This window comes from Thalassophryne amazonica, chromosome 17 (assembly GCF_902500255.1).
Source record: "Thalassophryne amazonica chromosome 17, fThaAma1.1, whole genome shotgun sequence".
Classification (NCBI taxonomy): Eukaryota; Metazoa; Chordata; class Actinopteri; order Batrachoidiformes; family Batrachoididae; genus Thalassophryne; species Thalassophryne amazonica.
In genome coordinates, this window is record NC_047119.1 from 48,472,347 (window position 1) to 48,485,387 (window position 13,041).

Genomic DNA, 13,041 nt, shown 5'->3' on the forward strand with positions numbered 1-13,041 from the left:
TCCTCACGTATGCATGTGCCCCGTGCGCTGCCCACACACAAACACACACCTACACAAACTAATGTACAGTACGGTGCCTTTGAAGAACACTCGACCTCCACATCAGCCGCTGAAGTCCATCGCCACCCCCAGTCCACAGGATGATACTGCAGCACCGCGTCAGGAAGAGGCTCTGTGCTCAAACATTCACTCAACTGGAGCATGGTTGTTGCACAAAACAGCATCATGCTCACAGACGCTCACGGGGTCAAGTCAGTTTTGGCACCACAACCCTGCAGGTGCAACAAGCCCGTCCACGTTTCATTTTTTTGCACAAAGCTTCCTGAGCTTAATCAGCGGACCAACCACTTCACGATTTGAAGCCAAATTCACTCTTTAATGTCTGCGTCCTTCTGATTTTGTACTTTGCCTTATTTACTGAAGATCAGGTGATGGGATTTTTGTTATTGTTGATTTTTACTGTTTGTTTATGTGAAAATACATTTTGGTGCTGTGCATAAACCAATGAAATTAAATCCTCAGAAAGAGCTCTGAGGACGTTTTGTGATCGTCATGGTTACGGCGCTTCAGTGTTTCCGTTTGCTTCCAGCATTTCTGAAAAGTTTTCACATATTTGGACATTTTTCTGAATTTATTTCCCATTGTAACCTCTTCTTATGAGCCCGTGTGTTTGATTTCTTTGCGTGTTGCACAATAGAGAAATTTTTTGTCTCTCACTGATTTTATGCATTTTTCCTGCTCGGTTCAAAACAAAAATATCATAACTCACTGGTTTCATTACACACTTGAAATCAGCGTGTATTCCTGTTTTAGCTGCAAAAACAACAGATCCAGGGAATTTTTATAATTATTAACTTTAATTAATTGGAATTTGAGTTGAAGGGTGTCATAAAAACTGGAATAAGCAGCCATCTGCATGACACGACTTTTGTTGTTTTGCAACTGAAGATTTATGAAGGAATTTCTCTTTAAAAGCAGATCAACTTCTAAATCAGTGTTTATTTTTTTTTTCTTCTTTAAATGCAAGGCCATTTAAATAAAACTCTAATTCACAATGTTGCTTGACCTGTAATGTCCTCTGGTCTTGCTGGTTGTTTAAAGTACTTTCAAGTTTTGACAGTTTTTCAAAAATATAAAATTCAGCCCATGTCAATTGTCTTTAAAAAATGTCATTCTTACTAACAGACCAAAACGGATCTTGGGCAGTTAAAAGTCGTTTCACTGTCGTTTCGCCTTGGGGAGGTGATGGTCTAGTGGTTAAGCATTGGGCTTGAGACCAGAGGTTCCTTGGTTCAAATCCCCACCTGACCAGAAAATCACTAAGGGTCCTTGGGCAAGGTCCTTAATCCCCTAGTTGCTCCGGTGTGTAGTGAACACCTTGTATGGTAGAACCCTCACATCAGGGTGTATGTGAGGCATTAGTGTGTAAAGCGCTTGGAGGGTCTGATGCAGATGGAAAAGCACTATATAAATGCAGTCTATTTACTGTGAAGAAAAACGGAAACACTGTTGCTTCAGCTCTGAATCCTTCAAAGATCAGACAAAACATTTGCCTCAAAACATTTGTTTGTTTTGTGCTCCCCCCCCCCCTTCCCCCCGGAATGGCCAGCCATCCTGCCAATGAGCAAGAACACATTGAAGAACAAATTATTTGCCGTTGGACTGAACACCGCTGCATGTGGCTTTTGATATTTCAACTGGCAGTACTTCCTCAAAAAAAAAAAAAAAAAAAAAAGAATAAAAAGTTCTTAATTGTGTACATTTTTTTGAATGGTTGAGTAATATCAAATGAGGTCTATCATGAAATAAATATTTCTCTTTTGATTGAAGTCTGAATTTTTGTTTGCAGTTGACGAAGAGGTAAAGGTTCTGACTGGATGATTTTTTTTTTAATTAAAAAGTTTAAACAGTTTAAAATTAAACAGTGTGAAGTCTTCATTATCGAAAATTGACATGTCGCAGAGGTCAAGCTCACACCTGTGCATTGTTTTGACAAGGTCACTGGGTCAAAGGTCATCATAATCACCCCACCAACCCACACACACTGACAGCCACCAAACCTGGCACACACATGTATGTGGGTTTGGGAATTTTCCAGGAAGGACATTTATCAAAGGTCAATCGGTGGGGTCAAAGGTCAGATTTTAGGTTTCTCTGATTTGCTACAAACGTGGCACATATGGGGTTGGATTCCAGAATTTCCCAGCAACGTCAAATTCGCTAAAGGTCAGTAACATGGAGCAAAGGTCATGTCTGCCTTTGTGCTTTGTCTTCTGATTTCTACCAAACCTGGTCTGTCCATGAAAACTGACCTCAGAACTGCCCTCAAAGAATTTTCAGCAAAGGTCAAGAAATCTGATTTTCAGCATGATTTGGACAAAATGTGGGATACCTGTTGGTGGATTCCAAAGCTCCTCGAGCAAAGTCAGCCACAGGTCAAACATTTCGATGAAGGTCAAGGTTTCTCGGGTCAACTACTGTTACCTCATTCCATTAAATTTGACAGCAGGTACAAACAGGCATTACAGAGACATTTAGAAGAGATTTTAAAATATTGAGATAGTGCTCTTTAAAAAAAAAAAAAATCTTTTCCAGACTCCTACATGAAGTCTGTGTGTTTTTCATGCATTCTTGACTGGAGGCAGGAAGAAATGTGATGTTCAGCAGCTGGTCCTCAGATACAGAGACACACAGGATCAAACCAGGTTTTTGTCAGTTTTGCTTCAACCACTGAGAGTTTTTACGATGTGCAAAGATGTCTTTGAAGATCTCTGGTCTGGGTCTGATAAGGTAAACGTGGAACATTTCAGATGTAATTATGAAACCAACTGCATAATTGCTGCTGAAAAGGGCTTTGTCTAACCTGTAACGAAAACATGAAATTTGAGGGCAGATCAGCAAAATGCCTTCACTGTCTTAGGTTACATTAAAAAAAACAAAAGGGACCATGTGACCAAAGTAATTAAAATGAACAATGTTGGAAAATCATTTGAAACTATGCAGCTTTGCTGGAGAACTTGATTAAGCTCTGTGGAAGTTCATCAGAGTTCCAAAAAGGGGACTTTAACGTGTCTCCGTTCAGTTGTGCAGCCGGCGCTCAGACCACGTTTCCGGTCTTCCTGTTGAACGAGTCCGTTGTGTTCAAGGAGGTGGTGTGTTCGTGTGCTGCGTCACGGTTCACCTGCACATAGGTCATCTCCGGCTGCTGGATGGGGCTTCGCCTCAATCCACGACTGACTGGGCGACTCTCAGGAGCCAGTACGTCCTCCCTGGTAGATAGCAGGGTAAAAAAGATGACATCTTGATTTTATTCCACGGTCAGACATAAAATCTTTGACAGAATAACCAGCTGACCCATTGGACACAAAACCCAACAGATTATTTCTGTTGATCTAATGAAAATTGGATAATATTGAGAACTTCCACCACTCAGACTGACGCACTGTATCATTCTTGGATTGGGCAAAAGGATTATGGTGTTTATGCTCATATTTATTTATAAGCCAATTACCAGGCCCAGAGCAGGTTTGATTCAGAGACTGAAATGAAAACTTCATCTTCACCAACAAACCTATCACCTCCTACCTATTCTGGATTCCTGAGAACCATTAGGGCGCAACCAAAGCTGCCTCAAGAAGAGATGGTGGCTATTACTACTACTACTATGCTACTGCTACTTGCAAAAATGAAGGGGTAAAAGGTTAAAAGGAAACCAACCTTTTAGCGCACTTGCTGATGATCCAGCACAAAAGTCTCCCCTTAACTACGACTACTGTTAAAGTGCTTGATGGCCCATGTCACTCCCTTTGTGTCAAAGTATATGTGTGCCATGTTTGACTCAATTTCACGTTACCTTTTGGACAGGAGAGGGACATATACAGGGATTAAAGTTCTCCATCGCTATGACAGATTTACATAAATTATGTCAAAAGGCAGGGTTCATATTGACGCAAAATCAAGGGTGGACACAAGATATAAGATTTCTTTCTGCTGCTCCCGTTAGGAGTTGCCACACTATTCCAGTGGGCTCCCTCTCATTCACACACATATACTCAGTCTTACTCCGACTTTCATTCCCCTTCTCTCCAGAGCATATCTCCACCTTTTTCAGGCTAAACTCAATCTGTTCTTTACTCTCACTACAGATCACATCTGCAAACATCACAGTCCATGGAGATCAGTCACCCTGTCCATCACAATTGCAAACAAGAAAGGACTCAGAGCAGATCCTTCATGTGATCCCACCTCCACCTTGAATGAGTCCATCATTCCTACTGTGCATCTCACCACTGTCACACTATCCTTTGCGTCACAAATACTGCAGCGAACGTAATCTGCATCGCATTTAGAAAAGTGGAGCCATACTTTCAAGCCCTTTCTGTCAGCCATGCTGCTTTGTTTATGAACCAGTGGCTGCCGCTTCTGACATCATTACTCTGTGCGTGCTGCGTTCATGTTCAGCATGTAAAATTGTCCACTCTCTCAAGCATAACAGTGTGTTTAAAGTACCGAAACATGATACCGTTTGATTTTACGTGAACAGATACCCGGTACCAAAAAAGTACCAAATTCAGTACCCATCCCTAAGGATGAGGGAAGCCAAAAATATGAAAATGACTGCAGCGCTTGTAGTTAGTAATCTTATCAAACAAACATGTAGGTTAATTAAATTGGGGGAGGTCAGAGTTAGATAAGCCTGGGCTTTGCGTTCTCAGGGTGCAGGACTATGTGACTATATTGTGTCCCTAGGGGTGAATAAGAAGTCTGCGGGTCATAAAGCTTTTTCTTATCATGCCCCTGTTCTGTGGAATGATCTCCCTGCATCAATAAAACAGTCAGATTCTGTGGAGACTTTCAAGTTCAGACTTAAGACGCACTTATTTTCCCTTTCGTATGGCTAGCATACTGGCATAGTTTTATTAGGAAACGGAGTGTGCCGTGGCCTCAACTTTACCTAAATTCTCTTTAATTTAGTGAAGCTTAGGGCTGGTGGCCGGCGATAAGTATTTCCAGTTTTTCTTGTTGTTTAATGCTGACAAATTATACTGTATTTCTTGTCTTTCTGATGCCTGAATCTGTTTTTTTTCTCTCTGTTAAAGGTGCAGCTCCATCCAGAGATGGGTGTGGTATTTGTGCTGGAGACCCTCCTGTCCTGTACATCAATAGCATTTCCTGTCCCCTTAAAATTATGATGAATAAATCCAAACTGCTCCAATAACAACCCGAGGTGGAGTAGCAACGAGATTCTTTGATTTGCGGAGAAAAAAAAAAAAAGAAATAATCATTCTATGGATACACACTAGTGGCAGCATCCTTTCCTTTTCAGAGGGGGGACAACAAGTCCTTTCTTCAGTCTTGCCCTAAAGCAAAGGTCTCACAAACCAAGGTCAAGTTTACTGCTGGCCCGAATGATGCTTAGCATGGAAATGTCTAGGAGAGATGGCAGTAGAGTTTCTAACCAGATTGTTTAATAAAATCTTGGAAAGTGAGAGGATTGGTTCCTATTTTCAAGAATAAGAGTGATGTGCAGAGCTGCAGTAACTACAGAGGCATAAAGTTGATGAGCCACAGCATGAAGTTATGGGAAAGAGTAGTACAAGCTAGGCTTACAAAACAGGTGAAGATCTGTGAGCAGCAATATGGTTTCATGCTGAGAAAGAGCACTACAGATGCAATATTTGCTCTGAGAATACTGTTAGAGAAGCACAGAGTAGGCCAGAAAGTTACATTGTGTGTTTGTGGACTTAGAAAAAGCTTATGATAGGGTACCAAGAGAAGAGCTGTGGTATTGTATGAGGAAGTATGGAGTGGCAGAGAAGTATGTTAGAGTAGTGAAGGACATGCACAAGAATAGTGTGACAGCGGTGAGATGCGCAGTCGGAATGACAGACTCATTCAAGGTGGAGGTGGGATTACACTAAAGATCAGCTCTGAGTCCTTTCTTGTTTGCAGTGGTGATGGACAGGTTGACGGATGAGATCAGACAGGAGTCTCCATGGACTATGATGTTTGCAGATGACATTGTGATCTGTAGTGAGAGTAGAGAGCAAGAGCAGGGGTGGTGGCCAAGTGGTTAATGCGCTCGGTTTCAGTTCAGAAGGTTCCGGGTTCAAATCCCACCCCTGCCACATTTCTCCACGTTATCCAGGAAGGGCATCCGGCGTAAAACTTGTGCCAATTCAACATGCAGATCCACCTTGGATTTGCTGTGGTGACCCCAAGTGCAAACAAGGGAGCAGCCAAAGGGACTTACAGTGAGAGTACAGAGCAAGTTGAGTCTAGTCTGGAGAGGTGGAGATATGCTTTGGAGAGAAGGGGAATGAAAGTCAGTAGAAGCAAGACTGAGTACATGTGTGTGAATGAGAGGGAGCCCAGTGGAATAGTGCAGTTACAAGGAGTAGAAGTGGAGAAAGTAGATGAGTTTAAATATTTGGGGGTCAACTGTTCAAAATAATGGAGAGTGTGCTAGAGAGGTGAAGAAGAGAGTGCAGGCAGGGTGGAGTGGGTGGAGAAAGATGGCAGGAGTGATTTGTGACCAAAGAATATCAGCAAGAGTGAAGGGGAAAGTTTACAAGACAGTAGTGAGACCAGCTATGTTGTACGGCTTAGAGAGAAAAAGACAGGAGGCAGAGCTGGAGGTGGCAGAGCTGAAGATGTTGAGATTCTCTTTGGGAGCGACAAGAATGGACAAGATTAGGAATGAACATATCAGAGGGACAGCTCAGGTGGGACGGTTTGGAGACAAAGTCAGAGAGGTGAGATTGATGGACATGTGCAGAGGAGGGACCCAGGGTATATAGAGAGAAGGATACTGAGGATGGAGCCACCAGGCAGGAGGAGAAGAGGGGGGCCAAAGAGGAGGTTTATGGATGTGCTGAGGGAGGACATGCAGGTGGTTGGTGTGACAGAGGAAGATACAGAGGACAGGGTGAGATGGAAATGCTGTGGCGACCCCTAAAGGGAACAGCCGAAAGACAAAGCAGAAGAAGAAGATGGATATACTAGGATTCAAGCAATGCATTCAGGGTTCAACAAACATTAGTGGAAGTACCCTTTGGTCCTCATTTGCGGTATCGCTGTCACAAATATCGACCTTATGCCTCTTGTGTCAGTGGTCTCTGATCACTTGCTTATTATACTAGCTCTTGCTTGCCTCTACTGGTGGTTGGCTCTCACTGCGGTATTGTATCACTTCCTGTTCCGGAGCACAGCGGCGTTTTGCTGTATCTGTTAGCTGTTTAATCTGCGCAGTTAGATTGATCTAGTTACCTAGATAACGATTTGTTTCACAGTGTAATCTTCACGTGCCTTAACTAAAGCACTCCCTCTGCTGAATCACCTCTAAATTATTTACACATTATTCACCTTCTGTGTTTTTAGGAATCCGCTAGCTTAGCGCAGCTACTAGCTCTTAGCCGGTTTAGCATGGCGGCTTCTCCTGTCTCTCCTGCACTTTTCTGCTCTGGGTGTGAAATGTTTAGTTATTCCTCGGCCTCCTTTAGCAGTAATGGTACTTGTAATAAGTGTAGCTTATTCGTAGCTTTGGAGGCCAGGCTGGGCGAATTGGAGACTTGGCTCCGCACCGTGGAAAATTCTACAGCTAGCCAGGCCCCTGTAGTCGGTGCGGACCAAGGTAGCTTAGCCGCCGTTAGTTTCCCTCTGGCAGATCCCGAGCAGCCGGGAAAGCAGGCCGACTGGGTGACTGTGAGGAGGAAGCGTAGCCCTAAACAGAAGCCCCGTGTACACCGCCAACCAGTTCACATCTCTAACCGTTTTTCCCCACTCGACGACACACCCGCAGAGGATCAAACTCTGGTTATTGGCGACTCTGTTTTGAGAAATGTGAAGTTAGCGACACCAGCAACCATAGTCAATTGTCTTCCGGGGGCCAGAGCAGGCGACATTGAAGGAAATTTGAAACTGCTGGCTAAGGCTAAGCGTAAATTTGGTAAGATTGTAATTCACGTCGGCAGTAATGACACCCGGTTACGCCAATTGGAGGTCACTAAAATTAACATTGAATCGGTGTGTAACTTTGCAAAAACAATGTCGGACTCTGTAGTTTTCTCTGGGCCCCTCCCCAATCGGACCGGGAGTGACATGTTTAGCCGCATGTTCAACTTGAATTGCTGGCTGTCTGAGTGGTGTCCAAAAAATGAGGTGGGCTTCATAGATAATTGGCAAAGCTTCTGGGGAAAACCTGGTCTTGTTAGGAGAGATGGCATCCATCCCACTTTGGATGGAGCAGCTCTCATTTCTAGAAATCTGGCCAATTTTCTTAAATCCTCCAAACCGTGACTATCCAGGGTTGGGACCAGAAAGCAGAGTTGTAGTCTTACACACCTCTCTGCAGCTTCTCTCCCCCTGCCATCCCCTCATTACCCCATCCCCGTAGAGACAGTGCCTGCTCCCAGACCACCAATAACCAGCAAAAATCTATTTAAGCATAAAAATTCAAAAAGAAAAAATAATATAGCACCTTCAACTGCACCACAGACTAAAACAGTTAAATGTGGTCTATTAAACATTAGGTCTCTCTCTTCTAAGTCCCTGTTAGTAAATGATATAATAATTGATCAACATATTGATTTATTCTGCCTTACAGAAACCTGGTTACAGCAGGATGAATATGTTAGTTTAAATGAGTCAACACCCCCGAGTCACACTAACTGCCAGAATGCTCGTAGCACGGGCCGAGGCGGAGGATTAGCAGCAATCTTCCATTCCAGCTTATTAATTAATCAAAAACCCAGACAGAGCTTTAATTCATTTGAAAGCTTGACTCTTAGTCTTGTCCATCCAAATTGGAAGTCCCAAAAACCAGTTTTATTTGTTATTATCTATCGTCCACCTGGTCGTTACTGTGAGTTTCTCTGTGAATTTTCAGACCTTTTGTCTGACTTAGTGCTTAGCTCAGATAAGATAATTATAGTGGGCGATTTTAACATCCACACAGATGCTGAGAATGACAGCCTCAACACTGCATTTAATCTATTATTAGACTCAATTGGCTTTGCTCAAAATGTAAATGAGTCCACCCACCACTTTAATCATATCTTAGATCTTGTTCTGACTTATGGTATGGAAATTGAAGACTTAACAGTATTCCCTGAAAACTCCCTTCTGTCTGATCATTTCTTAATAACATTTACATTTACTCTGATGGACTACCCAGCAGTGGGGAATAAGTTTCATTACACTAGAAGTCTTTCAGAAAGCGCTGTAACTAGGTTTAAGGATATGATTCCTTCTTTATGTTCTCTAATGCCATATACCAACACAGTGCAGAGTAGCTACCTAAACTCTGTAAGTGAGATAGAGTATCTCGTCAATAGTTTTACATCCTCATTGAAGACAACTTTGGATGCTGTAGCTCCTCTGAAAAAGAGAGCTTTAAATCAGAAGTGCCTGACTCCGTGGTATAACTCACAAACTCGCAGCTTAAAGCAGATAACCCATAAGTTGGAGAGGAAATGGCGTCTCACTAATTTAGAAGATCTTCACTTAGCCTGGAAAAAGAGTCTGTTGCTCTATAAAAAAGCCCTCCGTAAAGCTAGGACATCTTACTACTCATCACTAATTGAAGAAAATAAGAACAACCCCAGGTTTCTTTTCAGCACTGTAGCCAGGCTGACAAAGAGTCAGAGCTCTATTGAGCCGAGTATTCCTTTAACTTTAACTAGTAATGACTTCATGACTTTCTTTGCTAATAAAATTTTAACTATTAGAGAAAAAATTACTCATAACCATCCCAAAGACATATCGTTATCTTTGGCTGCTTTCAGTGATGCCGGTATTTGGTTAGACTCTTTCTCTCTGATTGTTCTGTCTGAGTTATTTTCATTAGTTATTTCCTCCAAACCATCAACATGTCTATTAGACCCCATTCCTACCAGGCTGCTCAAGGAAGCCCTACCATTATTTAATGCTTCGATCTTAAATATGATCAATCTATCTTTATTAGTTGGCTATGTACCACAGGCTTTTAAGGTGGCAGTAATTAAACCATTACTTAAAAAGCCATCACTTGACCCAGCTATCTTAGCTAATTATAGGCCAATCTCCAACCTTCCTTTTCTCTCAAAAATTCTTGAAAGGGTAGTTGTAAAACAGCTAACTGATCATCTGCAGAGGAATGGTCTATTTGAAGAGTTTCAGTCAGGTTTTAGAATTCATCACAGTACAGAAACAGCATTAGTGAAGGTTACAAATGATCTTCTTATGGCCTCAGACAGTGGACTCATCTCTGTGCTTGTTCTGTTAGACCTCAGTGCTGCTTTTGATACTGTTGACCATAAAATTTTATTACAGAGATTAGAGCTTGCCATAGGTATTAAAGGCACTGTGCTGCGGTGGTTTGAATCATATTTATCTAATAGATTACAATTTGTTCATGTAAATGGAGAATCTTCTTCACAGACTAAGGTTAATTATGGAGTTCCACAAGGTTCTGTGCTAGGACCAATTTTATTCACTTTATACATGCTTCCCTTAGGCAGTATTAATAGACGGCATTGCTTAAATTTTCATTGTTACGCAGATGATACCCAGCTTTATCTATCCATGAAGCCAGAGGACACACACCAATTAGCTAAACTGCAGGATTGTCTTACAGACATAAAGACATGGATGACCTCTAATTTCCTGCATTTAAACTCAGATAAAACTGAAGTTATTGTACTTGGCCCCACAAATCTTAGAAACATGGTGTCTAACCAGATCCTTACTCTGGATGGCATTACCCTGACCTCTAGTAATACTGTGAGAAATCTTGGAGTCATTTTTGATCAGGATATGTCATTCAATGCGCATATTAAACAAATATGTAGGACTGCTTTTTTGCATTTACGCAATATCTCTAAAATTAGAAAGGTCTTGTCTCAGAGTGATGCTGAAAAACTAATTCATGCATTTATTTCCTCTAGGCTGGACTATTGTAATTCATTATTATCAGGTTGTCCTAAAAGCTCCCTGAAAAGCCTTCAGTTAATTCAAAATGCTGCAGCTAGAGTACTAACGGGGACTACAAGGAGAGAGCATATCTCACCCATATTGCCCTCTCTTCATTGGCTTCCTGTTAATTCTAGAATATAATTTAAAATTCTTTTTCTTACTTATAAGGTTTTGAATAATCAGGTCCCATCTTATCTTAGGGACCTCATAGTACCATATCACCCCAATAGAGCGCTTCGCTCTCAGACTGCAGGCTTACTTGTAGTTCCTAGGGTTTGTAAGAGTAGAATGGGAGGCAGAGCCTTCAGCTATCAGGCTCCTCTCCTGTGGAACCAGCTCCCAATTCAGATCAGGGAGACAGACACCCTCTCTACTTTTAAGATTAGGCTTAAAACTTTCCTTTTTGCTAAAGCTTATAGTTAGGGCTGGATCAGGTGACCCTGAACCATCCCTTAGTTATGCTGCTATAGACTTAGACTGCTGGGGGGTTTCCATGATGCACTGACTGTTTCTTTCTCTTTCTGCTCTGTATGCACCACTCTGCATTTAATCATTAGTGATTGATCTCTGCTCCCCTCCACAGCATGTCTTTTTCCTGGTTCTCTCCCTCAGCCCCAACCAGTCCCAGCAGAAGACTGCCCCTCCCTGAGCCTGGTTCTGCTGGAGGTTTCTTCCTGTTAAAAGGGAGTTTTTCCTTCCCACTGTCGCCAAGTGCTTGCTCACAGGGGGTCGTTTTGACCGTTGGGGTTTTTACGTAATTATTGTATGGCCTTGCCTTACAATATAAAGCGCCTTGGGGCAACTGTTTGTTCTGATTTGGCGCTATATAAATAAAATTGATTGATTGATTAAGTTTACAGTTTTGCTGCTGCGTTTAGTAGAACAAGAACGTTATTTATCATTGCGGAAACACATCAACTCTTCAACTACGATTGAACTCGGAGCTAGACTGCCTGATGTGTTAGTGCCACTTTTGGAAAATGACCATTCAGTAGACAGTCTTGTGGACATCTTCAAATTCAGCGCTCAAAACTATACACGACATGATCGCTCCACCTATATTAAAATCATGCTCTCCCCCCCCCCCCCCCCCCCCAAAAAAAAAACACAGCTGCCTTGGTTCAATGATTAATTGCATGGCCTTAAAGTCTCAAACATAAGGCTAGAGGGCTAGAATGAAAATGGCGTAGTTCAGAACTAGAAGTATTCCACCTTGCATGGCTTGATGCTATCTTAGACTATAAGCATGCATTACTGGCTACAAAGCAGCCCTATGACTCTGATTTGATGAACACAAGTAAGCATAATTCAAAGTACTTGTTCGACATGGTAGCAACACTTATTCATGGAGAACCACGTCCATGAATAAGTGTTGCCACCATGTCCAAGTCGGTATCCCTTTACAGCCCAAGATTTAGATTACTTCGAGAAGAAAATAGAGGACATTAGTTTAAATATATTCCAGCATGCCTTAATCCAGCCACTGCACCCTGTTATTGAAGTGGGTGCCATTACTGAGGTATTACCCAGATTTAGAGAATTTGATAGTATCTCACTAGGCGTGCTGACGAAACTTGTAGCATCTGCTAAAAGCACAACCTGCTTATTTGACCCTATACCAACAAACTGTTTAATGACCTGTCGCCCACTCTTGGGCCGACTGTGCTGGAAATTATCAATATGTCATTAACTGCAGTGATTAAACCATTACTTAAGAAATTTGGTCTTGACCCAAGTGTATTGAAAAATTATAGGCCAATATCAAATCTATCGTTTTGTTCTATAATTCTGGAAGAAGTGGTTTCACAGCAGCTCGTGGACCACCTTACTGAGAATAATCTCTTTGAGCCACTGCATTCTGCATTTAGAACACATCATTCCACAGATACACTCTCACTAAAGTGGTAAATGATCTTCTCCTTGCAATGGATTCAGACACCACTACAGTTCTGGTGCTGTTAGAGTCCTTTAATTGAGAGAGTGGCATCAACTCAGAACATGGTGCCATTTTGGGGCCAACTGTGCTGAACTACTGAATGAACCTTGCATGTTTTCAACATTTTTTAAATCATTTAACCATATACAGCA

The 13,041-nt window shown here is 42.0% G+C and overlaps 1 protein-coding gene and 1 long non-coding RNA gene across 2 annotated transcripts in view; both read right to left on the reverse strand.

The window, feature by feature from the left end:
* Positions 1 to 664: 664 nt before the first annotated feature.
* Positions 665 to 1,926, reverse strand: LOC117529900. Its single transcript, XR_004566136.1, has 2 exons — positions 1,487 to 1,926; positions 665 to 1,221 (listed from the first exon to the last, which is right to left on the reverse strand). It is a non-coding gene; the product is annotated as an uncharacterized LOC117529900 (long non-coding RNA).
* Positions 1,927 to 2,768: 842 nt separating this feature from the next.
* LOC117529094 (coxsackievirus and adenovirus receptor homolog) overlaps positions 2,769 to 13,041 on the reverse strand; it is a 100,310-nt gene continuing 90,037 nt past the window's right edge. Inside the window, exon 7 of the mRNA XM_034191796.1 lies at positions 2,769 to 3,269. Within this exon, the coding sequence (XP_034047687.1) occupies positions 3,098 to 3,269 (172 nt within the window). The 3' untranslated portion in view covers positions 2,769 to 3,097. The remainder of the gene's footprint in view (positions 3,270 to 13,041) is intronic.